The 26,756-nt window shown below is 37.4% G+C and overlaps 1 protein-coding gene across 11 annotated transcripts in view; it reads left to right on the forward strand.

Moving 5' to 3' along the window:
• MEF2C (myocyte enhancer factor 2C) overlaps positions 1–26,756 on the forward strand; it is a 137,238-nt gene that overhangs the window by 95,190 nt on the left and 15,292 nt on the right. For 5 of the 11 annotated variants that reach the window (XM_025144791.3, XM_025144794.3, XM_046905691.1 and 2 more), the window contains 3 exons: positions 3,959–4,102; positions 11,136–11,322; positions 12,452–12,499. In XM_025144791.3, coding sequence (XP_025000559.1) covers positions 3,959–4,102; positions 11,136–11,322; positions 12,452–12,499 — 379 coding nt within the window. Of the gene's footprint in view, positions 1–3,958; positions 4,103–4,163; positions 4,302–11,135; positions 11,323–12,451; positions 12,500–26,756 lie in introns of all 11 variants that reach the window. The other 6 variants (XM_046905690.1, XM_040655941.2, XM_040655958.2 and 3 more) reach the window with 2 other exon arrangements.

Consider the following 26,756-nt stretch of genomic DNA (forward strand, 5'->3'; position numbering starts at 1 on the left):
TCAGAGGTTTATAGAGCAGGATTTAGGCTGAACTGCTGGCATATGAGATTTCAGCCACAGGTTGTTTTCCTCTAACCATTTTGTTTTTCATATGCCATGGCTGATTTTATGTTACCAGTGTCCAATGTAATTATTTACTTGTGAAAAGTAGAGCTTCTGTAGTACCAAAAAAAAAAAAAAAAAAAAAAAAGGCTTATTTTCTTTAAAAATAACTGAAATCTGATTTGGGGTTCTCCAGAAAGCAATGCTCTATACAGTTGTGTAATTTTATGCTCTTAAAAATTCCCTGAACAGTCATTAAATCTTTGGAAACTAAGCTCCAGGAGGATGCTATAGCTCTGGCTATTTTCCAGGATTTGCAGGAGGCTACAACAGCTTAACGTGGTTTCTAAATGACTGCAAGACTAGGTCAAAGGCCTGCTGAAACCCACTTGGCCTTCTTAATGATTTCATTCTTCTCTGAGGTCCAGAGTCAGCCTCTATAATCAAGTGGTGACACAGAGCTAAGGAGGAGAGGGAAAAAATTGACATTGAGTCCATAGGGCTTCTGAATAAGGATGGGTCTGTAAGATAGCAGTCACTGTCACTTATAGTTGTGTTGTACCAACAAGTACCAAATGTGTTGAAGCACAAAAGCAAAGGACTTTTCTGAGAGGTATGGGTTTGGTAGTAGTGTGGGGAGTAAAGTAACACACAATGCAGCAGAACAGACCAAATTATAGCCTGAGTATTGGGAAGTCAGAGAGGAGAAGATGCTCAGGATCATTATATTTGTCCTGAATACCACTCAGTACCTTACTGCAGAGGATAAGTATGTCATTTTCAGCAAGCTCTCTTCTCCAGAGGAGGACTCTGAATTTGAGCGGGTGTGTGTGTGTGCCTATGCAGCCTATCCATCTGATTTTCTTTCCATTTCTTTATTAGTTTTTCATTCTTCATTCAGTACCGAGGAAATCTGGCACAAAAGGAGAGGTCTTATGGACTATGAAATTCAACATCATTCCTGAAAACTGTGCTCTTGGGCAGAAAGAGACAATGGCGGTATTCCTAGAAGGTGCCCCAGCTGAAGACAGGGTTGCGGCATCAGTCCCTGTGTGCAGAGGGGAAGAAAAAAAAAAAAAAAAGGATTCATAGAAGAATAGGCAGGGTGCAAGAGAATACACAAGAGATCCAGCTGCAAGAAATCTCTGTGCATTGCACTTTACCCCAAAGTGTAATTTATAGGGAAGCAGGCATTAGTTCCAGCACTCACAAAGCTAGAAGCTGTGCAGCACACTTGTGGACATTTTTGTTGTCTAAACTTATCTTAATTCACTTATATTTAGGGGAGCTGGCTGGGAAGAAGGGCACAGATTAGTGAACTGGATTAGCCATGTCCGCCAAGGCACCAGCCAAGCACACTGGATTGGTGAATTTTGCAAGAGCAAATTTTGCCTTTACTCTGTTAAAGCTAAAGCTAATTTGGGGTAGAACACCACCCACCTCACGGTGGGCTGCTCTTCCTGGGCTGCAGCTCTGGTGCAGGCCTGCTCCTTCAGGGGCTTCTCTATGGACTGTACCTCCTTCAGGCCATATCCACTGCTCCACCACCAGCCTCTCCTCAGCTGCAGGGAACTTTGCACCCAGAGCACCTCCTGCCCTCCTCCTGCACTGCCGTCAGTGCCTACAGGGCCGCTTCTCTTCCATTGCTCAACCCTCTCCTCCAGCTGCTGTCATGCAGCAATGTTTCTCTCACTTATATCTGCTCTCTCAGAGCACACCCAGCTTTGCTCATGACTTGATTCTGGCAGCGGCAGGTCCCTGTTGGAGCAGCTGGAGCTGCTCTGCTCACATGGGGCATTGCTGGGCTCTGCTCACACAGACCCTCCCGGCTGTCCCCCCAGTACATAAGCCTTATACAGAAATTTCTAGTTAAAGTAGGGGTTGAAGCCTGGAATGGCAGCAACTCTAATTCATTGCACCCACTTTCTTGGATTATGAAAGTAAAGCAAGTGAGTTTTTTAAATATAAAAGGGAAATTTCACTTTTACTGTACCATACTATATCTATTAAGTCTTTCAAACAGCAGTTGATTGCAAAAGCCCTCTTTATAATGGGCTTGTTCCAGTCTATTAGCAGTAGAGATTATTCATGACTTTATCATGGGACAAATATCTACAACATTAAGGAGAGATAAGAGGGAGTGAAGAAGTGGAGAGACTCATTCAAGTTGTCTCATTTTCTTAAGGTTTTATTCAAATGGATGTATAATTTTGTCTATGAGTCAGGAGTGGCTCTTAGGATTAGATCTAAAGTTTGCAAAGATACGAAATCTGAAAAGATCTACATTGAACAAGCCTTCTATATTTGCCAAAATGCATTTGAGAGGTCCACAGCATGAGTTTGTATGGCTCTTATACCAAAGGGAAGAGCACCGTTATTTTGGTGTCTTGATGAAAATCTAAATTTCAGGTCATGTCTCCAGAAGAATAGCGTTATGGCTTCTCTGCAGTGATAAGGCGGCCCCATCCATACATCTTGTATAAAACAGAGAATTGAAGTCTAATATTTTATATACAAATACAACAGTACAAACTATGAGTTTGTAGTACGAAACTTTAGGGATTTATCAGTGTTAAATTGGGCATTGCTTTAGAGAAAATAGCTAAGAAACATGCTTTTCCAAAAAGAACAGAAAGCTCAGGTCAGAGGCAGCTAGGCAAAAGAAGGCAAAAAGACACCAGGTAGAGCCTGTTGTCTAAGGCTAATTACTAATCACCAACACAGACACTAATCACATAGTACAAGCATAGTTATATAGTAACACAGAAGAGCAATGAGATCTACATGTTGTAACGCCTCTCAGCCAGGCTGCAAGGGAAGCTTTACTGTGAGCAGTCCGATAATGGCTGCAGATAGCCAAATGGACCCTTTGAAGAGTTTTTTAACAAGGATCTCTGAAAGCGAAGTTTGGGAAATCTTACAACTATTGATTTTGTGTACTGTTGCTTGTATCGAATAGTCCACAAGGACTTGTTTCTCATAGTCTTCTACCTTAACAAAATGGGTGACTTGTAGACCACTTAAGGCCTGTTTGAGTCCAGACAACTATTTTAAATTGTTAGCTATCTATTTCGTTCAATTTTTGTGCTTTGGATCATTGTTATTTTTCTTTGTGATTGTGTTTGTTGATGTTTGTGGTTCCAGGGCTTGATTTCAGCTGATGAACCTGAGGTTTATCTGTTTTGACTTTTCACTAAGCATCTGTTCTAGCAGTTATTTTTCCTGTACATTAAAATTTGGCATTGTACATTTGTAGCACTGAAACTGGAGTCAGTAAAAGTAAACACTCTGTCTAGGAGCTCTGAATCAGTATTTCAGTCGTGTTTGCAGCACACTCCCCACTCTTATCCTACTAAAAGCATGCACCTTGGAATGTCACTTCATGTCATTCCTTAAAGAATTTTATTCAGTTACTCCTCCTTCTTCTTCTGTGAAGAAAGTGAATTACTAAGTTTGTTCCCTTTTTTTTTTTTCACTTCTTCCTCCTGTATCTTTCTTTCTAAAAAATACCGGAGTATTCCACTCTAAACAGTATGTGTCTTTTGCTGTTAATATTCATTCCTATGTGTAAATGTGTTAAAATAAATTGCCTTCTGGGTGGGTATTTTAACCTCTTAATGTGATCAGATGTGGTGGGAATGGGGTGTATTAGCACAAGCACTTCGCTGGACTGCTAGTGTTGTTCTCTATTGACTGATTCCAATTTCAGAGCAAGGAGATTCACAGCAACGTGTAGTCTTGTCTTGTCATTCATAGCAAGGCATTTGGCACCACTGCAGTGGATATGTTGGCAGTTTCTGTCCCTAAATTAGAATGTAAAGCATTCCACCTCTGGGCAGTTTGTGTTACTCTAACACTGCTGAGTCTTTCTTGCAGCCTGTGTAAAGGATTGAACTTTCCAAATTGTGTATTTCAGACGTTGAGAAAGAAAGGACTTAATGGCTGTGACAGTCCAGACCCCGATGCAGACGATTCAGTAGGTCACAGCCCTGAGTCTGAGGACAAGTACAGGAAAATTAATGAAGATATTGATCTAATGATCAGCAGACAAAGATTGTGTGTAAGTACTCTGAGCTCCCTTTCATTTTTTTTACCTTTTGATATTTCTCTGAACCTGGCAGGCATTGAACAAGAAAGAAAACAAAGGTTGTGAAAGCCCCGATCCTGACTCCTCTTACGCTCTCACCCCACGCACTGAAGAAAAATACAAAAAAATTAATGAAGAATTTGATAATATGATCAAGAGCCATAAAATACCTGTAAGTACCAAAGGTTAGATGGCTGTCTGCTGATAACCGCTGCAGTAACAAACCATAACCCTTTCAGTTCTGGCTTCTTAAAGAAAACATTTCAGCTGGAAACAGGCTTTAATAGCCCAATATGTAATTAAGCACTACGGTCAGGAAATTTCACACAAAGTACTTTTCTTCCAAGTCTCTACCTCTCACACAGACAAAGCCTACAATAGGTGAAACCTGCAGAAGGAAGTGAAATATACATATATGCATTATATTCACTTGATTTACAGAACTGTTTTACCACACCACTTGCACAAATTATACCAAAAATGTAACAATGGAAATATTTCTTTGTGGACAGGCTAATAAACCCGCAGAATACTTTCTGTGGTGATATAGAAAAAAAATGATGTAGAACTGAAATTCCTTTATACATAACAATTAGTACATTCTGTGCGTGTCACTTCAGTTCTCAAATGTCCCTGCCAAACTCAGTTGCAGCACTGAAGGGTTACAGCTACTTGCTCGCTGCAGAGAAACAGACTGCATGAGAGCCTAATGGTAGGATTCAGACATGTTTGTGTGTTGGGGTGATTTTACAGCTTTGTCAGAGAATTTGCTTTGACTTCATCAGCATTTACTTAATGCTTTAACATGAGCTAAATTTTGTTTTAACCAAGTCAAAATTTCTAACCATCAGTCATATGCCTTGCCAGATATCTAAGAGAAATAACTCTGCATGTGCTATTTTGTTTGCACAAGACATATAGGGGGAAAACATTCATGATCATGTTTAATAGAAGATTTATAAAACTCACAAAAAAATGTGGAGGCTGTGAAGATTATATTTGGCCCTTCTTTTGTGTGGAAGGATTAGCAATCCAAAGAATTACCTTGGTCCAAAGAGGCATCTGAATTTACATAGTTAACTGCTTTCTCCTAGAAAAGATTATTTGGGTGTGTTCATTGCTTATTCCCATGTGCAAGCTGAATGGTTAACTCACAGAGAGGATGTCTTCTCACCCAAAATGACGAAGTCATACCCGTAATGCTCAACTGTGTATACAAAATGTGATACTTAAGCTGAGGACACCTCTTAAGGATGTTCTGATTCTATCTCATGCAGTGTAAATCTTTTTCCATTAATTCTCGACATAAAAAAATTCACCCAAGTTAACTAGAATCTGGAGATGTTCTCACATCATGGCAAATACATTTTTGGAAAAAAAAAAACAAATAAATAAATAGATAATGAAGATTTTTCACGGAGACCAGAATGGCACCAGATATGACAGCCAAGCATTTGGAACGACTGGCTAAGAAATCCCAACATGTACATGAAATATCAGGGAGGTATAAGTATGCATTAAATCTTTCTTGCCTCGCTTCTTATTTGCTACACTCCTATAGGTACTTTTCTCCACAAAAGAGATGTCATAGCTGTCACCATGAGTTTTATTTCTCAGGATGGAACTCAGTTTGACAAACAGTGATTGCAACATTTAGGTTGACTGTTATAAGTTCATATGCTTCACCCTTCTTCACATCAAAATCTTGGCAATCACCATTTCTTTCCTTTTTCAAGGATGACCCGTGCTTTTTCAAATCAAAGTGACAACATTTTCAATCAGATAGGATACAGCCAAGTTACCTTTCAAACTTTGAATACGTTTTGAGATGGCTCTTGAGATCTTCTTTTTATCTCATGCACTCTCTTTTCCTGAGACAAAGCAATGAATATTATGACTAATAAAATCTAAGCTGTGAAAAACAACGCCTCATAAGAAAACTCATTTCTAGCTGATGGTGAGTTCTATCACCGTCCTTACTTCCTAAGTATTTGGGAAAATCACCTTTTCTAGAAAGCTGAGAAAGTTCAAGGAATTAGAAGCAACATAGGTAATCCATATACATTGTACATCACACTGACTTTCCCAAAGAATTCATGAAATTTCTTTCTAGCTGTTTTCATTAAATCTAACCATTTGATGTCAAATAAAATCCTGGCTTGGCTCTGAACTTGCTGACTGCATTGGTTTCCTGGGCTGGATTTTGAATATAATGTTATCTTCCTACCTTACTGGGATGTAACAAGGTACAATGCTTTATCTTTTCATGAAATTGCTTCATAATGCTTCAGAGATACAGAAATGAAAAATGCTACTATTTCTTTTCATATAAAACAGAATATCCCTTCCCTGGATACTTCTCATATACCTCAAAGCCTGTGTGCTCCATCAAACTGCTTACCACAAGAAGAATCAGTAGGCAATGTCCCCTAATGCAACAGGAGCTCCTTTTCTTAGCATTAATCTAGATCTAGTGGGCAAGATGGATTTCAATGTTTGTACGTAACTGAAATATGCATTTAAAGTACACCAGCTTTAACTGTGCAATTAAGTATAACTTCGGGGAAGTCAGAGAAATTGCATTCATTTACTTCTGATTACTAAAGGTGACCAGGAAAGTTGGAGGGAAGAAAGCAAAACTGAATGAAGAGCCAACAAGTCATGTCATTAAATCATTATTTACAAAGTATGTAGAAAAATGCAGAGCCTCTGCATGGTCTTGTAAGAGACCAAAGCTGTTGCCAAATGAAAATAAATTTGGCTTTCCCTCCTAACAGCAAAGGCCAATAATATTTCCTCAGATAATTTTCTGGGGATAAGCATTTATATTGTTCTAAAACATCTGATAATAATTACACATTTATTTGTAGTTTTCATGAGTGATGATAGCAGAGGAGACAGAAATAGTCCACTAGAAGGGGGCTGTAAATGTCTCTGTCTCTAAATAAATGAAAGTCTGGTTTAACATGGGAGAGGGGAAAGACAATATTTAGCACAGAATATTTGGCCCATTAATTTTCAAGGGTTTTGAGTACCCAACATTTTGCTTTACCCAACACACTTCAGCTTGTGGAGTTCACATCTGACATAGTGCACACAGGCACTTCCCTTTCAAGTGAGCAATCTGATCTCTCTAGTAATTTTGTTCAAAGGAGAGAAGACAGAGGGAAAAAAGAAGCAGGATGTGACAAGCTGCATACATGTTAAGGGCAAAGCCATGCCTGTGTTAGTAAATGAACAGCAAAGAGCACTCTAAGACACTTATCTCTGCCTCAAGAGTGGATTATTTGACAGTCCATGACATTCTTCTGGCACAGGTCAAATAATGCCCTTCCAGACTGATTCTTAGCTCTATTTGGTAGTTAGCCCAGGCCAGGAACAATTCCCAGTTGTCAGTTTGTATGTAGCCATGATGTTTTTGAGGTTGAAAAAGTTTAATAATATGGACGTGTACTGCCCCGTGGCCTCAGATGGCCTTAGTTCCTAGGCACATTTAATTTACTAATATAGATATTACGCAAGTGCATCATAAGCTTTAATATCCATCAGGCCTCACTGGAATAGATATGCCCTATGACTTACCAAGAATGACTGGGGAATCTGTAATAGGATGCAGTTCTTGGAGAAGGATATATGAGACTGTAACAAAGTTTGAGAAAGTGGAGGAAAACTGTAACTAGACACTTAATGCTTAAAACTAGTGCTTATCCAGACAGAATTCCTTCTCTAAACTTCGGCTACTGGTAAGAAAAAAAAAGTCATCATATCATATACTATTGTGTGTTGCACTGCGAAGGATAGAGCTAACTGACCTTGCATGAGAGAACTGCCTATGAAATAGCCATAAACACTTGTAAGTACATCCAGATAGTAGAAAAAAAATAATAAAAATGAAGCCATTACATACACAGGAATAACAATTAAAAAAATAGCTAGTTTAAAAAAATGTTTTCAAAATGACTAATGGAAAGCTAAGTAACTGTTTCCAAAATGTTTGTATGACTAAGTGATGACTAGTGATAGTGGCTGCCACAGGAGAAACCAAGTCCAGGGCTCTTTTGTTCTATACCAATGTAGAAAACTGAAGAGTCCAAATCCTGAAGTGTTTTAGACATTGAAGAGAGAATAAAGATACAAGCAGATGAGCCTGAAGAGAAACTGAGAAAGTCTTGAGATTTGCATTTGGTGAAAGGTTTTACTTGGCATAGATGGACAAATGTCAAGATCAGGAAAACAAGTTAGGACAACAGAGGCAATAGCTATCTACCTAGGCTCAGAGGGAAGATTTCACAGATCTCATGAGAGCAATGAAGAAGACAGAGCAAAGTGATCCCCAGTGAGTGGTACTCAATATAACATAGGATGGCACTCAAGCAGCTAAGAATTGTTTAAAGCCTTCAGAACTGGAGGCAGGATTATGTCCTCAAAGCAGCCAGGCAGAGAGATCACCACAGCAATGAATGTTACAAGAGGCTCCATGTGGTCTTATTCATGTCTCACATCATACTGGATGTGAAGATGTCTGTCTTTGTGTGGATTCAATTGTTAAATCTGTTTGAAAAGGCAGAAAACAGCAGAAGCAGCTAACTTTGAGCTCCAGGACCAACTCTAACTGACAGGCCCAAATTTCTGCTCTTTTTTACGTGGAACTTGGGAACTTACTGGGTACATTTGTAGCTAATGAAGATAATGTTTTGCTTCAAAAAATACATAGAGACCAATAGGACATTTAAGATTATGCAAAGCCAGTCTATTTCTAAGGAGCCTAAAATCATCATAATGACATAAACTGATACCTCGTGAGCAATGTGTTTTGTAAATTTTCCTTTGAAACACAAGCCACACATGCAGCCAAAGATCAGGACATCGACAAAGAGATGTATGCAGGCAAAGAAGGTTGCTCCTAAAAGAAATGAAGAACAATTGGGAACAATAATTACACTTTTGAATATGTAGTTATTTTTTCTCTTTTTCCTATTCATGAGTAATAAACAGTAAGTTTCAGGATCTCCACGCAGACCTAGCAGCAGGTACAGCAAGTTACATGTAATGAATGAGATTCTCATTATACTTATCCTTCCCTACCCACCTCTACTTAAATTGTCCAAATTTTTAAATTGTCCAAGTTGTCCAATTGTAAATTGTCCAAAACATGGCCATTGAGTTGCACCTCAGCTTCCAGTACAAAGAGAAGGAATTTGTCTGAGGAGTCGTGTTGGCAGATCTTTCCACTCAGGTGTCCTAACTGATCTCAGCCATTATGGAAAAGAGAAGCTGTCTCACAAAACCAGGCCACAGGCCACACAGTGGGTTTCAGAGCTAAATTTACACCTTGAAATAAGCCCCAGAGCATTTGTGTAACGTATGCTTCACATCATGCTCTGAATTAAAATCTTTCTGTGTGTTTCTGTGGTTAAGCAAAATGATTGTTATATATTTAGAGCAAATTATATCTGCCCCCAGGAGGTGGGTGGGTGCAAAAAGAAAACAACAACAACAGAAAATACAAGTGCAAGGATAAAAGTAATCTGATGGCCAGTGCTGTAATACTCAGGGCACAGCCAACAGATCTGACCAGACAGAGAAGGTACATGTGGGTGGCACAAGGTCAGAGTCTCTCTGCTCCTAATACAGCAGATAATATGTCCAGTTCTCACCATTCTTTCACCAGATCCTTGAAGACTTATCAGCTACCAACAATAAAATTAAAATCTGTGAATTCTTCTCCCTGAAGATGTTGCAAGCCTGGTTTAAAGACAGTCTTGAAAAATTAAGACTCTTGAGTAATTTAAGATTTTCAAATGGCAAATTAAAGGGTATTTTGTTTGCATGAAGCTATTTTAACATTTTAAATGCTGTCAAGTAACCCTAAGACTACTCTCCTTTAAAAAAAAAAAAAGTTAATTACTGAAAACAAAGCAAAACAAAAACAGGTAAATTAAACATGGAGTCCTAATGTATTTGAGTGATATCACAGTCAAAGACTTTAAAGAAATTCAGGCAAACCTCACCCAGGAAAACTCCAAGCACCAAGCAACAGATCAACCAACCAAGAAGGCTTGAGATTGGCTTTCTGAGAGCATTATGAAAATCACACACCGTATCTCCTCACACCCTGTACCAGACAGAGAAATGGAGTAGGCCATAAGTTTGTTCATTTTTCAAAAGGACTCTTCATAGAGAAAAGGTTCGAGAGAGGCTGCTGCCATCAAGTGTGACAACAGTGTTTCGAAAAGACATCACCCAACACACATAGATATGCATGCAAAGATAAAACAAAAATAATCCAAATAATTCTAAATTTCTTAAGTTCTTGTATTTGATACACGTGCATAAGTAGAACTTCGTTTATTTTAAGCCCTTCCTAAGCTTAAATATAAACACAAAAATACATCATTTAGTGTGTTGGTAGCTTTAACATGATTCAGGATCACTCTGGTTGCTAAAGCAACATAAGATGAAATTAAGTCTTTCCCTTCTGCATTCCACCTCTTCTAATTTTTCTCCATGTAATGAAGTCACCATAATCATCCACCTTTGATCTTGCAGTCATCTGTGACACTAGATTAAGATATCACAAGTGAACAATAACAACTTCACTGAATTAAAGAAAAAGAAAATTACAATTCATAAGGCAGCATTTTATTTTATTTTATTTTATTTTATTTTTGAAAAAGAGAAAAAGGAAAAAGAAAGAAAAAGAAGGAGAAGGAGAAGAAGATGAAGAAGGAGAAAAAGAAGGAGAGACAAAAAAGAAAAAAAAACTAGAAAATCTTACAAAGTCATGCAAGCTGCATTAAAGAAAGATAGAATTGTGATTTTAAAAATCTCACTTAAAAGCCTTGGTAATTCTTTGAAACTCTTCTCTTGACTGTTAGCCGGGGGGAGCTTATATATTTTAACCACCAACTACAAAATATTTGAACTAAATATAGTGTAACTGTACTCGAAGGCTGTTGTGCTTCTGTACTATTCTTGTCTTTGTTTCCCCTTTTTACTTGTACAGGCTGTTCCACCACCAAACTTTGAGATGCCAGTTTCTATCCCAGTGTCCAACCACAGCAGTCTGGTATACAGTAATCCAGTCAGCTCACTGGGAAACCCTAATCTTTTGCCACTGGCCCATCCTTCTTTGCAAAGAAATAGCATGTCTCCTGGCGTGACACATCGGCCTCCAAGTGCAGGTAACACAGGTAGGCTCCATTCAGTCCTGTCTTCTTAAATTCTCTTTTATTGGATGCCTGTGCAGCTTAGGTCACTTTAAACTGTACTCTTAGAAACAAGAACTCTGTTTTTAGTAGTCATAACGGTTTGTCCAAAATTGCTGTGTTGAAGAATCAAAGAACCAAATTGGTTTCTATTCCCAATTTAGAAAACAAACAAACAAAAACCTTCTAAAAAGAGCTGAATATCGACTGAGATTAAGGGAAATCAATAAAAGATTAAAGGGAAGACGATCTGCTGTTTCATAAAAAGGCGGCTTGTCTACTTAATTCATGCAGTAACTCTACACCATAAAACCTAGGGGGGCAGGGGAGAATGCGTGGCCAATGCGAACAAGTTGAAGCAAGAAACTTAAATTGCAAGTTTAGAAACTACACGCAAAATTTATTATGATTATATGTTCCTTGATGGTAAATATTAGTTGTCCGTTTTGTATAGCAAGAAGCTATGCTCCAGTCTGGTGACAATGAGGGCTCATCTCTAAACAGGATAAGGGGGGATTAAGTTAATTCAGTGTGCCTGACTGGAGCAACATCAACATCCTTAAGAATACTGGGTTCATAGAATCATTTGAGGTCTCCAAGTTCAAAGGGAAGTTTCTAAAATCCTTGGAATAAATGTCAATGAAAAGCTGCAGAAATTAAAATAAAAAAAACTATGTGAATATTTCTGATAGCATCTGAGCTAAACTTTGTTACAGGAACTTCCAGTCTCTTTACTGTGTTCCTATGTGTTCCCTTGTTCCTGTTCCTATGTGGAACCCTTTCCTTTTCTGGTTAATACTGACTAAAGATAGTTTTCAAGTGAACGAGTATATGTATCAATTTCAAATACAATTAATTTCCTATGCTGTGGAGGTATGAAAATAAAATAATGAATTTTTGATGCTGTAGATCTTGTTGGTCCTTGAAAAGCATGTATCTTGTATGTGTAGCATTAAACATTACACTTTTGTGACTCTGGGTATGATCAGATGCCCTCTGAAGTCAGAGAAAAACAGTAGTGCATATGGGAGCAGGTCATTTGAAGTCAGAGAGCATTTTGAATGTTTGCCTATAATAGTTTATTGTACTCACTTGTAGTATTTCAACCCTCTAGGTGGCCTGATGGGTGGGGACCTCACTACCGGTGCAGGCACCAGTGCAGGTAAAGAGAAAAGAACTTGTATTTATTTTTCTTATTGAAGAGAGGACTTCCTCCAAAGGCTAAATCCTAAAAATATTTTCCTTATTGGAGATCAGATATTGGTTTATTTTCCCCAGCTGGGTAGTGGAGGGTTGATATTTGTGCTTTAAGAAGTTTGTTTTCTGCAGTGTTAAAAATCTTGTAGTTCAGAAAATTCCATGGACACAAGTGTCTATCTTTCTTCGTGAGAGCCTTTCCACAGAAGCTTACAGGTCCTCTGCACTGGCTGATCAGGTGAGATTCCCACTGAGGCCAGTGTCTGAAACTTTGACCGTTTATAAGTCACGGATAGTTTTGTCTTTGACTTAGTGGAACTGAGTAAAGATTTCATTATTGAATTCCTCATTAAACTTTCATCTACTGAGCACAGATTTGATTTCAAGCCCAGGTTTAAGACCACTTCTGGTCACTGAAATCTGTTTGCATTCTCTTAAATAATAAAAAACTAACTTCACTTAGTATTATGTTTGTGCTTAAGTGCTTTCGCACATGTCAGGGAAAAGGATTTCCCAAATAATCATGCAGAGGGAAAGATGGGCCCCTTTGATTCTGTTCCTATGGAACTAATGAGAACTGTAAGGACTGTTAAGGTCAGTATAATCAAAGCGGTGTTGTCACAGTCCCATTTGCTCAGTAAACTCAGTGGTTTGTTCACAATGTCAGTGATGTTGCATTATTACAAATACAGATTACAAAAGACAATGGCTAGATTACTATTTCAATTTTAGAACTAAGCACATATGTTTAAAGAAAATAAGTGGAGTTTTTACATGGAGCGTATCTCATGTTACTGAGTTAACTGCTTTCATAACCATAGGGAAATAGTTGAAAGATTCATTTTGTGCACTGTAAACCAAGGCCATTATATCTACTGATTCTAACACTCTATCATAGAATGACTTATAAAGAAATTCTGGATGTAGCAATCTTCTTTTTTCTTGGCTCTTCTCATCCTGCTTTAGACCACCCCCTTTTATCTTCACACATAGATGAGTAACAGATGTTTGTGTGATGCATGTGTAGTAAAATGGAAACTGCACTGTATCAAAAGGCTGCTTTAAACACATGCTGATGCTTTGAGAGGTCATTTTGTATTAATTTAGGAGTAGGATAAGCAAACCACGGGAACTTAGGTGCTAGTACCCTTTGTCAACAGAAAAGAAAATACAGTAGGCATGATAGTTTTGTTAATTATCTTTTGTGTGGAAAAGGTGAAGAAATATTTGTTCTGGTAATGCTGTTATTATGTCAGGGGGGGGGTTGTTTGTTTGTTTGTTTGTTTGTTTTTTATCTCATGTATAGTAAGAACTTCAAGAGCAACAGCAGAGGAAGTCAGATAAGAAACTGATTGCCCTATTAAGGGGCTCCCTCTACTGTTTTGTTAAGAAATATCATTGTCTCATTCCTGGTTTCTCTGTTTCTTTAAAAAGACATTGGAAAGCAATTAGCAAAAACCATGTCCTCTTCTAGGCACATACTAGAATAAAAGCTCATCAACACACACATTTGGTGAAATAACCTTTGTGTTTAATAAAATCTGTATATCAACATGCTAGCTTAAAATGTATTTTCTTTTTAAATACATTATCTTTCTTGAAAATATATTAAAAGCATATATAAGCATAGTAAGAGGGATTGCTTATTTACTCACTAACTCAGAATTTGTATCTCCTGCATACAATGATATGCATTAAGCTCTCAAGCAGTCTAACTTCGGAGTAGGCAATTGATTTGAGCAGCATACATATGGGGAGCATTGCTAGGAATGCACCATAAATATTTAATCATATGAATAGTCCTTGCTCTTTAACAGGCAATAAGACTTTAAACACCATTAAAGAAGTGTTTTCTAGATCTCTTAAATGCAGAACAGTAGGAAGAATTTGATACAGGGCTGAAGGAAGAAGAAAGGTCACTATAAGGTCAAATCCTCTGTCTTAGTTGCCTTATTTTACAATGGCACTATTTTGGACAGTCCTCTTTCTTAAGGGGACAAAAGAATAAACATCAAAAGTTCTCTTTGTTCATCATTCTTCATAAGAAACAGAGACCTCTGTGTTTTATTCTAATTGGCATCTTAGAAGCTGGTAGCATGCACATTATAAATTTGCATTTTTCTGCAGTGTCCAAAAATAGCATATATTCAAAATAACATACTCCAAGAAGAGGAGTCTATAGAGTTTCCTTTCTGTCACTACAAAATAAAACTACTTTTGACTGCTAACACCATGCCTCAGTTTCTGCACTACTTATACAAATTACATTGCAACAAATTATAACTGCAGTATCACAGATGGTAAAAGATTAGTTGAGCCTGTGTTTTGAAAACTGTTATTTTGATGGTTTGGATTATTTTAAGTAATAACCCGGAAATAATCCTCAATTTACCTTGGGAGTTAACCCAAAACATAAATAGAATATAAGAAAGCTGACTGTTTCTTTATTATCCTGATCAACTAAATACCAACATTGGTATATTTAACTTAAACCAAGGTTATCTCAGGTTTGTTACAGCAAATTTACTCTAAGCCAAAACCTGATTGAATCGCTTCTATCATGTGATGGTAGCAACTGCCAAAAAGTTGGAGTGAACTTCACATTTAGTGTATTTGCTAAATTGCAGCAAAGTCTTCGGTGCCAATCCCTCAAGCTAGGGGCTTTTGGCTGAAAGAAAGAACAAGAACTTTTTGGACTCAGATCAGTTTTCTGGGTCACAATTACATTCTGGAGTCACATCCATCAGTTTTTTGCCATAACTAACATGAAAATAAGTAGTGTGTTACCAGTTTGCTTAGTAGATTGTGTGAAGTTCTTTTTAATTTTGGGGAGCAGATTTAGTCAATAACAAAGCCAGCTAAGTCAACAGTAAGTTGGCCAGAAATAAACAACAACTATAAAGTTGAAATTTTAGCTCTGCAAATTATCTGTACTCAAGATTTATACAGTGATTCAATATTTATCTGGAGTCCCTGATATAAGATTAAAGCTTCAAGAGTATTCAACAGTTTAAAAATCAAAATAGATTTGTACTGGGGGAAGTCTGTCTTTCTGTGTTTTAAGCTTTAGGTCTTTAAAGTCATTGTATTTCAGATGATGATATTATTTTTTTTTAATATGGTTTTCAGATTATGACATTTTTTATTTCATAATTAAGTTTCCTTCTGAACGGAATAAGTCCATCTAAGTCAGCAAAATTTCTTTAAATTTTAAACCACTATAAATAATAAAATCAAAGTAAAAAAAAACAATATGAAGTTTTAAATCCAGTATGTTTATAATACACATCTCACTAGATTTTACTAGATTTAACTATTTATTTGCTTTCCTTAATTTGTTTCGATATTCAGTTTCTAAACAGCCTCCATCTTGACATTAATATTAAAGTAAAGGAGCAAGTTATTCATGAGTACTTGAGAGTCTGAAAATGCGGTCAGTGTGTCGAGTGTAAATCATACACACTTAAGCTACCTTTAAGTCTGTTCTCTAAAATCATTAGACAAAGAAAAGATCAGCAGTGCATTTTTGATCATTCATCCTGGGTCTTTTCAATAACTGAAACCCATATTCACCTATAAATCAGTGGCTAGACATTTCCTTCTCAAAATGGAGCACAAGCTAATAGTTGTTTTTGCATCTGCTGAGAGATCGAGGTCTGAAATTTACTTTCCAATGTTATAATTTACCAGTGCTTTCCTGCAACTTCTTCTCTTGACTGGGCTCTGGGTGAGCTTATTTTATATTCTACTAGTATTGCAAGTCAAATATGTAACAGTTTTTTCTTTACTTTTTAATTTGCAAGCCATTCGGAGAGAAGCAATCTGGGTGGTATTATCTCAAAAATAAATAAATAAATAAATAAATAAATAAATAAAAAGATTTACTACAAAGAAATATCTGCCCAAATAAACCTACAAGCAGTACCAATTCTAATAGAAAAGGACGGAAGGAAGGAAGGAAGGAAGGAAGGAAGGAAGGAAGGAAGGAAGGAAGGAAGGAAGGAAGGAAGGAAGGAAGGAAGGAAGGAAGGAAGGAAGGAAGGAAGGAAGGAAGGAAGGAAGGAAGGAAGGAAGGAAGAGAGGAAGAGAGGAAGAGAGGAAGAGAGAAAGGGAGAAAGGGAGAAAGGGAGAAAGGGAGAAAGAGAGAAAGAGAGAAAGAGAGAAAGGGAGAAAGGGAGAAAGGGAGAAAGGGAGAAAGGGAGAAAGGGAGAAAGAGAGAAAGAAAGAAAGAAAGAGGAAGAGAGAAAGAAGGAAAGAAGGAAAGAAAGAAGGAAAGAAGGAAAGAAGGAAAGAAGGAAAGAAAGAAAGAAAGAAAGAAAGAAAGAAAGAAAGAAAGAAAGAAAGAAAGAAAGAAAGAAAGAAAGAAAGAAAGAAAGAAAGAAAGAAAGAAAGAAAAGATTTTAAAGGTACCTAGTTCCATTTCTGTCTTTTGAAGTCTTAAATATAAATAACAAACTAGTACTACAAAAATGAAAACTTAAAGAGCTACATAAATATTCTCTACTACACTCTGAAATCATGCTTGACATAGGCAAGAGAAAATAATTCTTAGGCATAAACGTGGAATAAGTTAAACAAACAAGTAAGCTTAGAACAATGATTCCCAAACTGCAGTTTACAGGCAACCTGTTGGTACTGGGTCTGCCAAGGAGAACATGACAGTCATAAACCTTCCCCTCTTGCTCACTAAATGCAGTTGCCCACAAATCTCTCACCTAAGGATTGGGCAAGATGTGGTACAGAAGTATAGTAAACAACAGTTCCTGTCCAAGGAAGTGTACAGTCCAAAAGAAAGAACATGCAGTCATTCATAACAGAGTTTATGATGCAACAGTGCCAAACCCAAACAATAAGAAATCACAAATTGACAGGTTGGCTTAAAATCATGGAGGGGGATAAGAAATGAAAAGCATAAGAAATGAAAAGCATAAAAGTTTTTCTTTTCCCTTTTTCCACTCCCTGAATGCCAGTAGCAGTTGCTTTTACAAGCTTTCTTCTATATAAGGAGGATATGTGATTCTTTTCAGTTCCGTATTGGTCCAAGAGTTGGTGTTTTACAGGAAGTACCTACAAGTGGGAGATTGGTGATAAATGTGATATTCCCCAGTGAGAACACTGGAGTGTATTCTCTAATATGTACTATGAAAGAAACAGTCCATCTAATAGTACAGGAATTTTGCATCCATGCAAGCAGTCAACACAAGATTTTACAAAACTGAGTCCTTTTCCTGCCCTATGCAACTGATCTGTTTAATACATCTGGTTCAGACTCTTTTCTTACAGGTAAAAATCACGACAGTAAAACTTCTGAGTGTGAATTTGAAAGGATGGCTGTGCAGTCCACGTAAGAATCAGACAAAATATTTCAGTGAGTGCTGAATGCAAAGGTTGGATGCATATATTTTCAGCTGGCTCACATGACCTTGCTGAAGAGGTTCATATAAGCTCATTCTTATTAGGTATCACTGAAAATCTGTGGAAGTTTGGCCTGTATTATGTTTCCATCAGTTGTGTACGCGTTGACTTAGTAATTTATTTAGTTATTCTCTGTCTCATCATCTCTATTATCAGCAATGTCTCAATATTTGTATTTATAAAGAGACAGCTTGAAAGTATTGAAAGGGAGAAAGCCCTAAGTTCACATGCAATTAACAATTAAGTGAGTCATACAAACTGTGATTCTTCGTAAGTGGGACTTAAAAGACGGGTATGATTGACTTCTTTTCCTCTATGATAAGCTGTAACTAATACTCACCTAGAGTGATTTGGATTTTTGGATAAAATCATTTTCCTTGTGAAGTCAGTGGGAATTTTTTTTTTTTTTTTTTTTTTTTTGCTTTACATCCATGAGACAGGAATTTCTCTGCTGTTGGCATTTTTGTATGTGCATTCTTGCTCTTTAGAACATCAGAATATCCACTGTTGCCCACTGCAATCCAAATTCTTGTTCCAATTTATAACATTTAAAAAGGCATTGCACATCAGCAAACATCTGGATTCCATGTCTATCCCGAGTCCTGAAAGAGGCAGTTAATGCTTCCAGGATCTGAACTGCTGCAGTGACATTGCTCTGAGAAGTAAAGCAAGAAATGCTTTTAACCTCCTGAAGCTGGGACTGTGGCCACGTGCAGAAGTTGCTGGCAGTATTAAGCCAATGTGACCTCTGCCCTTTAACTTTTAACATGATTCCCCAATTAAGATATTTAAGCCACAGATTCCAGTTGTTTTCCAAATCTCTTGCAAGCTGATTTTTCCCTTAATAACAGTTGGATCAGTTCCTGGGAAGTAAATGCCAGAGGAGACAGGGATCAGTTAATTACTGAGCTTTTCTTTGCATCTGCTTAAATTTCAAAACAAATCCAAGCAGTATTATCTGTGTGCAAAACACTTTCCTTTTGTGTGTATATCAGTCGTAATAACATAGGCAAGTTAGAAGAAGGCGGCTGTGTCATTTGTGTTTAAAATATGCAGTTTTGGGGTTTTTCTGATATTTTATTTTAAACTATGCACTTATCATCTTTCAGTAATTTTCCATTAGCAAAAGATAGCTGATGTAATGTGTGGTTATATGCTTATTAAAAAAAAAAAAAGAAACAAAAAGACATTTGTTTCTAAAATTTCTTAGGGGTAGCAAGAAAGTACACTTTCAAATTACGCACTCTTTTTATAATTGGTATTTCTCGCATCCTGAAATATTTTTCACTTAAAAAAAGCATTTTCTGTGAAACTGTAATTGATTTCAAATGCCCAAAAAGCCAAAGGGCTCATTATCAGCTAACAATTTCTCAAAAGCAGGAGATGTGTCAATGGCTCTCATGCAGGCAGTCAGGTGAAGTGAGTCCTCTGCTCTTCCCAGGCTTATATATTTTTCCTACATATCTTTAAGAAATACTATGTTTTCCAGCAGTGTGGCTTTCCCTCCTTTCCCTCTTGCATAAGTCTGTTTTTCCCTTTTTTCTTACACCAGAACATCTCATATATTAAAAAAAAAAAAAAAAAAAAAAAAAAACAGCTGTGTTTTTCTGCTTATACAGAAGTAGAATAGATCATTTTTTCAGCTTAGTGTAAAACATAAAGGAAGATACCATCACATGCACTTCATAGGCAGTATTTCTTTGGGTTTTTTTAGTGAACTAAGAATGTAGCTACAGTCCTAAGTGCTGAGAACATACTTTAGAGTGCCGGGTATCTCAGACAGGTTAGGTCCATATATGATCTGTGCATCTTGCATGTGTTATGTGTCTGTCAAGTCTGTGCCACTAACTGCAAGAGTTTCAGAAAATGTGCCAGTGGCAGACATAGGCTAGCTCTTTCATCATGACAATACACTTTCAAGTGGCTGTCTGATCCCTAACATCTTATTTGGTCCTAAAATACACAGGAATATCATTCTCATGCTCATTATGCAGTTCCCACCTTCTTGAACTTCAAAAGTGTAGTCTTTATAATGCATAAAACTGAACACACTGTAATTTTCTTAAGTGTTTTCCTCTTAAAATTTACAGCTTAGTTACTGTGCTGCTTATCACACAGAATCACAGAATCATAGGAGTCAGAAGGGACCTCTGGAGATTGTCCAGTCCAGCTCCCTGCTAGAGTAGGTTGCCTACAGTAGGTTACACAGGAGAGCATCCAGGTGGGTTTTGAGTATATCCAGAGAGACTCCACAACTTCTTTGGGCAGCCTATTCTGGTGCTCTGTCTCCCTCACAGTAAAGTTTTTCCCATGTCCCAGTTTGTGCCTGTTACCGCTAGTCCTCTCACTGGGCATCACCAAAAAGATCCTGGTCCCATCCTCTTGACTGCCATCAGTTAGATATTTGTAAGCATTGATAAGATCTCCTCTTAGCGTTCTCTTCTCCAGGCTGAACCGTCCCAGGTCTCTCAGCCTTTCCTCATAAGAGAGATGCTCCAGGCCTCAGATCATCTTTGTAGCCCTCCTCTGGACTCTCTTCAGTAGTTCTCTGTCTATGTGAAGATTCAAGATAAACAAGATAACATGAAAAACTTGTTTTTCACTATAACCATAGATGTTGATAATTAACTTCATTTGAACAAAACTGTATTATGAAACTGGATGTAAGTAAAACAATACAATCAGAGGTAAAGGTATGGGAAATGTAGAATTTTTACACTGAAGCTATATGGTCTGGGGTTCCTGAAATTAGATACTATTCAAGAACTATGAAAGCAAGTACTAAGATACTATTATCAGACAAATTAATATAAGCATATTGACAATACTTCATAATCAAAAAATACAAGCAGGACCTGGAGCTGGGCTGCCTATTGCTTTCCTTTTGTGTTGAGAAAGCAGAAAGGACTAAAGGCAATTGTATCAGCCTGAAGAAGGCAAAGCGCTCTTCCTCCCTCTCAGTGTACACATTACGAGACAGACCTTTGCTGCCCATGTCACACAGATACCCCTGTTCCAGAGACTGCAAGGAGATCCAGAGGCGTTCTGAAATATCTGCCTGCAACTTGGGAAACCTCACTGCAATAAGAAATGTTTTGAAAGGCTGCTTACGCTTCCCTATGCGGGCAGCCACAGTCTAATCCTGTAGCCAGGTGCTATCTTTACATGTACCATATTAAGGTGTCAACTACTAGCATAGACTGAAGTAGAAGAATCCTTAGTGTGAGAGCTTCTTTAGAAACATTCAAATATGGATCTTGATGTAGCAACAAAACATCACCACAGTGTTAGTGATCAGGTTGGCTTGCAGTGTACTTTGTTATGCACTTGGCCCAGCCGTAAAATATTTGCATGAAATTTAATGCTCAGAACACTGTTCTCATGGTTTTTCAGCCTGCATGTAAATAAACCCATGTATTTCTCCATTTGGTTGAAAAAGCATCTCAGATTTCTAGTGTCCAGGACTGATGGCCTTAGATTTCCAGAAACGTCATTTGCAGTGTTTTCTATAGTGTCAAGGCTCTCCTATTACTGTCAGCTTCTCCCTGAGAAGCATCCTCTCTATCCTGAAGGAAATCTGAGCCCAGTTGCAGCAGGAGGGGATACACGTGTCCTTTTCAGCAGTACTTGTGTGCACCTGCTAATACTCCAAGCAGACTCGATTGTAAGCGTGTTACAAATTTTAGATGGCACTTGTCCCAGCTTTAGAATTAATTCTGACAGCTTCATCCACATAAGGTGGCTGGCAGTAGTCAGTGTGGAGATCTGAAGAGAAGCGGTTGGTCCTCGGGTCCTTCCTGATGGAGAACTTGCTTCCAGGGCACTGTGTGGACAGGGGCAGCTGGGGACGGGGGGTGGGGAGGGTGTTCCCGAGGTACCAGGACCCAGCCAGGAGCAGGGCATCCAGAGCTGTGGTATGAAGAGCATACAGGAGGTTTTGTAAGTCACATTTGTCTCAGTTGACTCCCAGTAATTCCACAAAGAAGGTCCAGTGAGGTAATATTGTGGGAATGGACAGCACCTTTAATGTAAAGATTTTCCTTTTTCTGGGTGAGCTTATCTGCAGATTGGTTTCCTTCTGCCACTTCCTGCTACTAAAAGTCACATACTGTGACATGACTAGCACGCAACGCTGAAGAACCTTCAGTCATCTTCTAAAAAATTATGTGTAGGTGAACACCAGTGTAGCTCCCTGGCATAACTGCATTATTGTCGGTATTATTTTTGTTAGGGTGCTAAATAATAGCCTGTTCCAACAGTGTGTGTGAGTTAAGAAACTATACATGTAAGATGTAAAAAGAGAAAAGGAACCCGTTCCTTGCCTTTAGAATACTGTTAGGAACAATTACCATTCTTCTAAGTAGAGGAAAATAAAACCAAGTGAAAACTAAAACCAAGAGTGCAAACTGAGTTTAAAATTAGCAAAATGCCTATTACTGTATTGATTCTTTTTACAATTTTTATTTATCTTTGTACATTTCAAAGTCCAGAGTAAATCATATCATAATTGAATCTCATATATATGTAGGTTCATTCTAAACTTAACATTCCTTCTGAGAAGCTTGGTGGACAACTGCAGTGTCATATATGCGATGTGCATTTAGCATAACTCAGGAAGAAACAGGTATCCTCCGTGAGATGGAATGCAAATATTCCTGGGATGAGAGTATTCTTAGTGGAATAATTATGATAATTTCTGTGTGTAAGAGCAAATGATTTTTGAGAACTTGAAATTACCATTAATATTTATTAAAAACAATTCAAAAATATGGAGGCTCTTATGAAAATTAATGGGGGGTATGCATCCCAGGTGCCCAAAGATCAACCCATACAGTGAGTGAAATGCTTTAAAATAAATGAAAGATGATTGTGAGTCTTGCTCTTAGCACTTCTAGGACTGAGGCAGCGGTTTTGTTCGTCCATTATATTTGTCTATCTGTGAAATGATAAATTAAAAAACCAAGTAGGAACTTGACTGGATCAAATCTTCAAGAAATCAGGATGCAAAAATTTTCCAATTTTTCAAGACTTTCAGACGTGGAATCATGACATCGCTGATGTGGAAATAAATAATTCACTCTTCATTTGTTTTACTTTAACACGTGGAAAGCTTCCTATCTTAAATACTCCCCCGAGGGACATTGCCCTAACTCTGAGAACATCAATAATCATAAACGCTTTGCTACAACTGTAATGCCAGTGACAAAACTTCAAAGGAAGAGAGATAAACTTTGTTCCCTGTCCTGCCTGGAGTAACCTGTGCCTTGCTCCTACCCTTAATTACTGCAAAATAGAAGTAACAGTTTAAGATATTAGTGCATAAATTTGCAGTGTAGGCAGATAGCATATTAATATATTGTTTTTTTGATTTGTATTGACTGACTAGCTAGTAGCACATAAAGATAACTTTTTCTGGATGTTTTTAAAAAGTAATTTTACAGGGATTAGTCATGCAGTCTCTACTTGGAGAGAATTTCCTCTGAAGTCAGTGGCACTTATGCCTAGCTGCAGAGTGTGGGAACATGACCAAGAAGAGCATTCTACACTCAGAAGGCATTTGTCTTTATATTCTGCCATTCTTGTCCCAGTACAAAGTCTGGCACTGCATTTCATGATACACGCTGCTCCACTAGTTCTGTCTAGAAACAAGCTCTTTTCTGTGTAAAATATTGTTACTCTTTCAAATCAGTATAACAAACAACAAGAGGAAAAATTATTTTCTCTGAAAACTTCCTGAATTGAAAATGCTTTCAATTTACAAATTGTGACATATGCCCTTTAAAACTTGTACGTCTACTGTTTTTATTTTCATTATGCATTACAAATCATATCCGTAATGTTTTAAAATGTTCAATTCCAGCAAAAATATGGCTTTTAACCAAATAAAAATGTAAAGCCAACTTGCTCTAAAATCCATCTGTTTTTCATTTTCTTATAATCTATAATCAGGAAATCCATTCATACATGACATATAATTTTTCCGCTTTCAAGTGGATAGTGGAATGTGATGTTCTGCGTACAGTCACATCTAAATTGATAATTGTCCAGGCAGAGCATAATTTTAAAGTATAGGATGAAGGAAGGTTTAATTTGTATATTAGAAGTCTCGTGCTTTTTTTTTTTTTTTTTTTTTTTTTGCCTCTGCATGTAAATGAGACTGTTCCCTTTGGTGGATTTATCTGAAGGTGGGACAGCTGCCTCAGAACAGGCCACAGCTTTCTGAGTAAAGAGGATACAGTTTAAAGAGCTGGTTTAAATGCAGACTCTTCTTAACAGTAAACCGCACGCACACATTCATCATTGATTTTCAAATGATGGGTTTCTATATCACTGGTTTAAGGTCCGCAGCCTTGCATTCCTGTATCCACACAATACCAAAAGAGTAACAGTTTGGTGGCTGGAAAGAGGAACAGTTATTATATGGCTCCAAAATGCTAGCTGCCATAATATGCCATGAACAGCAGAAATCTGCTGGTAAAGAGAAGATTGCAGCAGTGCTTAAAAATAATTTGATGTTCTAAAAATATAAGTACAAGAAATGTTATCACTGTTTGAAGTGTTCATAGGTAAATATAAAGGTTTGATTAAAGTTTCTGAAGATAAAGATGCCCTTTCTGAAAAGAGTCCATTCATTTTCTTAATTTTGATAGAAAACTATACTAAGTAAAACTTCTATAGAAAGCCATTTTTTTTTTCTTATAATCCTTGCGATGTAAGAATTTCTTTTCTCCAGAAAATGCAGCCATAGAAAAGAACATGTACATTACAAAGTGTGCTGTTTCATCAAATATCTCTGGTTGTATACTGAAGAATAGAATAGATGCATGAAAATTACGCTTGTTCAAACAACTTCATTTTCACTCTCTGAACAAGCTCTTGTCATGCAACAGATTTCACAAGGTAGTTTTACTTCCTGTTGGTAAAATATCTCCTGAATGAAACCAGTACCAGAGAAACTCTGCTTTTGCTTCAGTTTCTTCTGTTCATCACTTCTCCACGTAAATGTTTTGCAGAATTCAGTTTGCCTTAGATGAATTCTAAAAGGTGCTGTAGCTTCTGAAGGAAAATAGTCTTGTATATTCCAAATTGCCCTTCTAATTCCACTACCTTTGACAATGCATAGTATTAATTAGAGCATAATATGGAGCAAATCTGTGCTGAGAGCAATTGTTCATATGTTAAAAAGGCTGCTAACACAAAATAGAAAACTCTTACCAGAGTTCTCCTACTTTAGATGGATAAGATTGAAATATATTTTTTTAATAAACTAATTTTTATCTCACTAACTGTAACTTACACTTATTATGGACATAAACAACATGATTGGGTATGAAGAACACTTCTATTAAAAATCTCTGAATTTGTTTGAGTAGTTCTTTGTTTTGGTCATAATCATTTTTTGCAAAGGCTTGTGAAATGGTCACAGTGAAAAGCAAGAGAATAGAAAGGCTTGGCCAGAACAGAGGATAAAGGTACCTAAAGAATATGGAAGTCAAGCAATCTAGTGGTATTTCGAAGTTGTCCCAAGCCTAAGGTTCACAGTTCAGGGTTTTCTGGAGCCTGAAGTGGTTCTGTGTTTAAGAGCCCTTGACTGATTTTGCTTCCATGGATTTTCTGATCTGGTAAATACAATTAGTCAGTGTGCTTGCAGATTAAAATATAGTTTAATGTTAGTCACACCTGGACACATATTATTATTCTAACTGTGAAACAGATCCACTCTTATTTACTGTCTGTTTTTGACTACCTTACAGATTTGTCAGATTTAGTCCCAAAATCTGTTTATGTCCAATAGGGCTGTAAGCACCATTCAACGTGAAAAAGTGAGATACTGTAGTTCTTGTCTTTGACACCACAGAGGAAATTATGAAAGCCCAGGGCACTCAATTCATGGCCCTGCTCCATACTCACTAATTCTAGCTGGAAATTAAAGATGAGCCCCAGACAGAAAGTCCCTAACATTTTTTTTCTTGGTATTTATCTGCAAAAGCTTTCCCTTCCTATATTAACTCTCTTATTATGACTGGGCAGTTTCTGTATTTCTCTTGACCATTAGAGAGAGTATTTCAGCACTACACTACAAAGTCATTTTTTTTTCTCCAGACTTTGTGCTTTGTGGGTAGCAGATGAAATTTAATGGATGGAAAAGAAAGGTCTAATTTTTAGTGGGATGGTAGGTCAGTAATAGTACTGAAACACAATTGCCGATATCACTTAGTGAGAGAAAGAAACTCTCTTTTGAAAAAAAAAAAAAAAAAAAAAAAAAAAAAAGCATTTCCCTGTCAGAGTTCCTGGGGCTTGCAGAAAGCAGCAAGAGATGAGGATGAAAGATACGGAGGCATTTTCCAAATAAGGCTATGCTCTTGTTCTCATTGACTTTAGTGTTGACAGAATCAGGTCCAAAAACTATGGTGAGGGAGCACAAGAAACATTTGAGAATCTTCCTTGTCCTCCCCCTGCCTTTTCTGGAAATTATAGCCTTGCTATACTCATCCTTTGTTTAAAAACAAAGCAAAATCATGAACTGGAAAGGGCTGAGTCAGGTGAGGCAGAATCCTACATAGTTGTCAAGAAAATGCAGCGTGGCTTTGACTTTATTTAAGCAGTAAGATTCTCTGAAAATCCTGACTCTCTGTTAAGGAACAAGTAAGATCTTGGCCGTTTTGAACACATAGTATATTGTGCTATGTAATACCATGGTAAACAGAGTGTTGTAATGTCATAAACTGCAGCACATCACTGGGATGTCAGCTGCCATGAAGGAAAGCTTACTAAGAGCTGTTGTTCCAAACATGATGCGTGTTGGT

This window comes from Gallus gallus, chromosome Z, assembly GCF_016699485.2.
Source record: "Gallus gallus isolate bGalGal1 chromosome Z, bGalGal1.mat.broiler.GRCg7b, whole genome shotgun sequence".
NCBI lineage: Eukaryota > Metazoa > Chordata > Aves > Galliformes > Phasianidae > Gallus > Gallus gallus.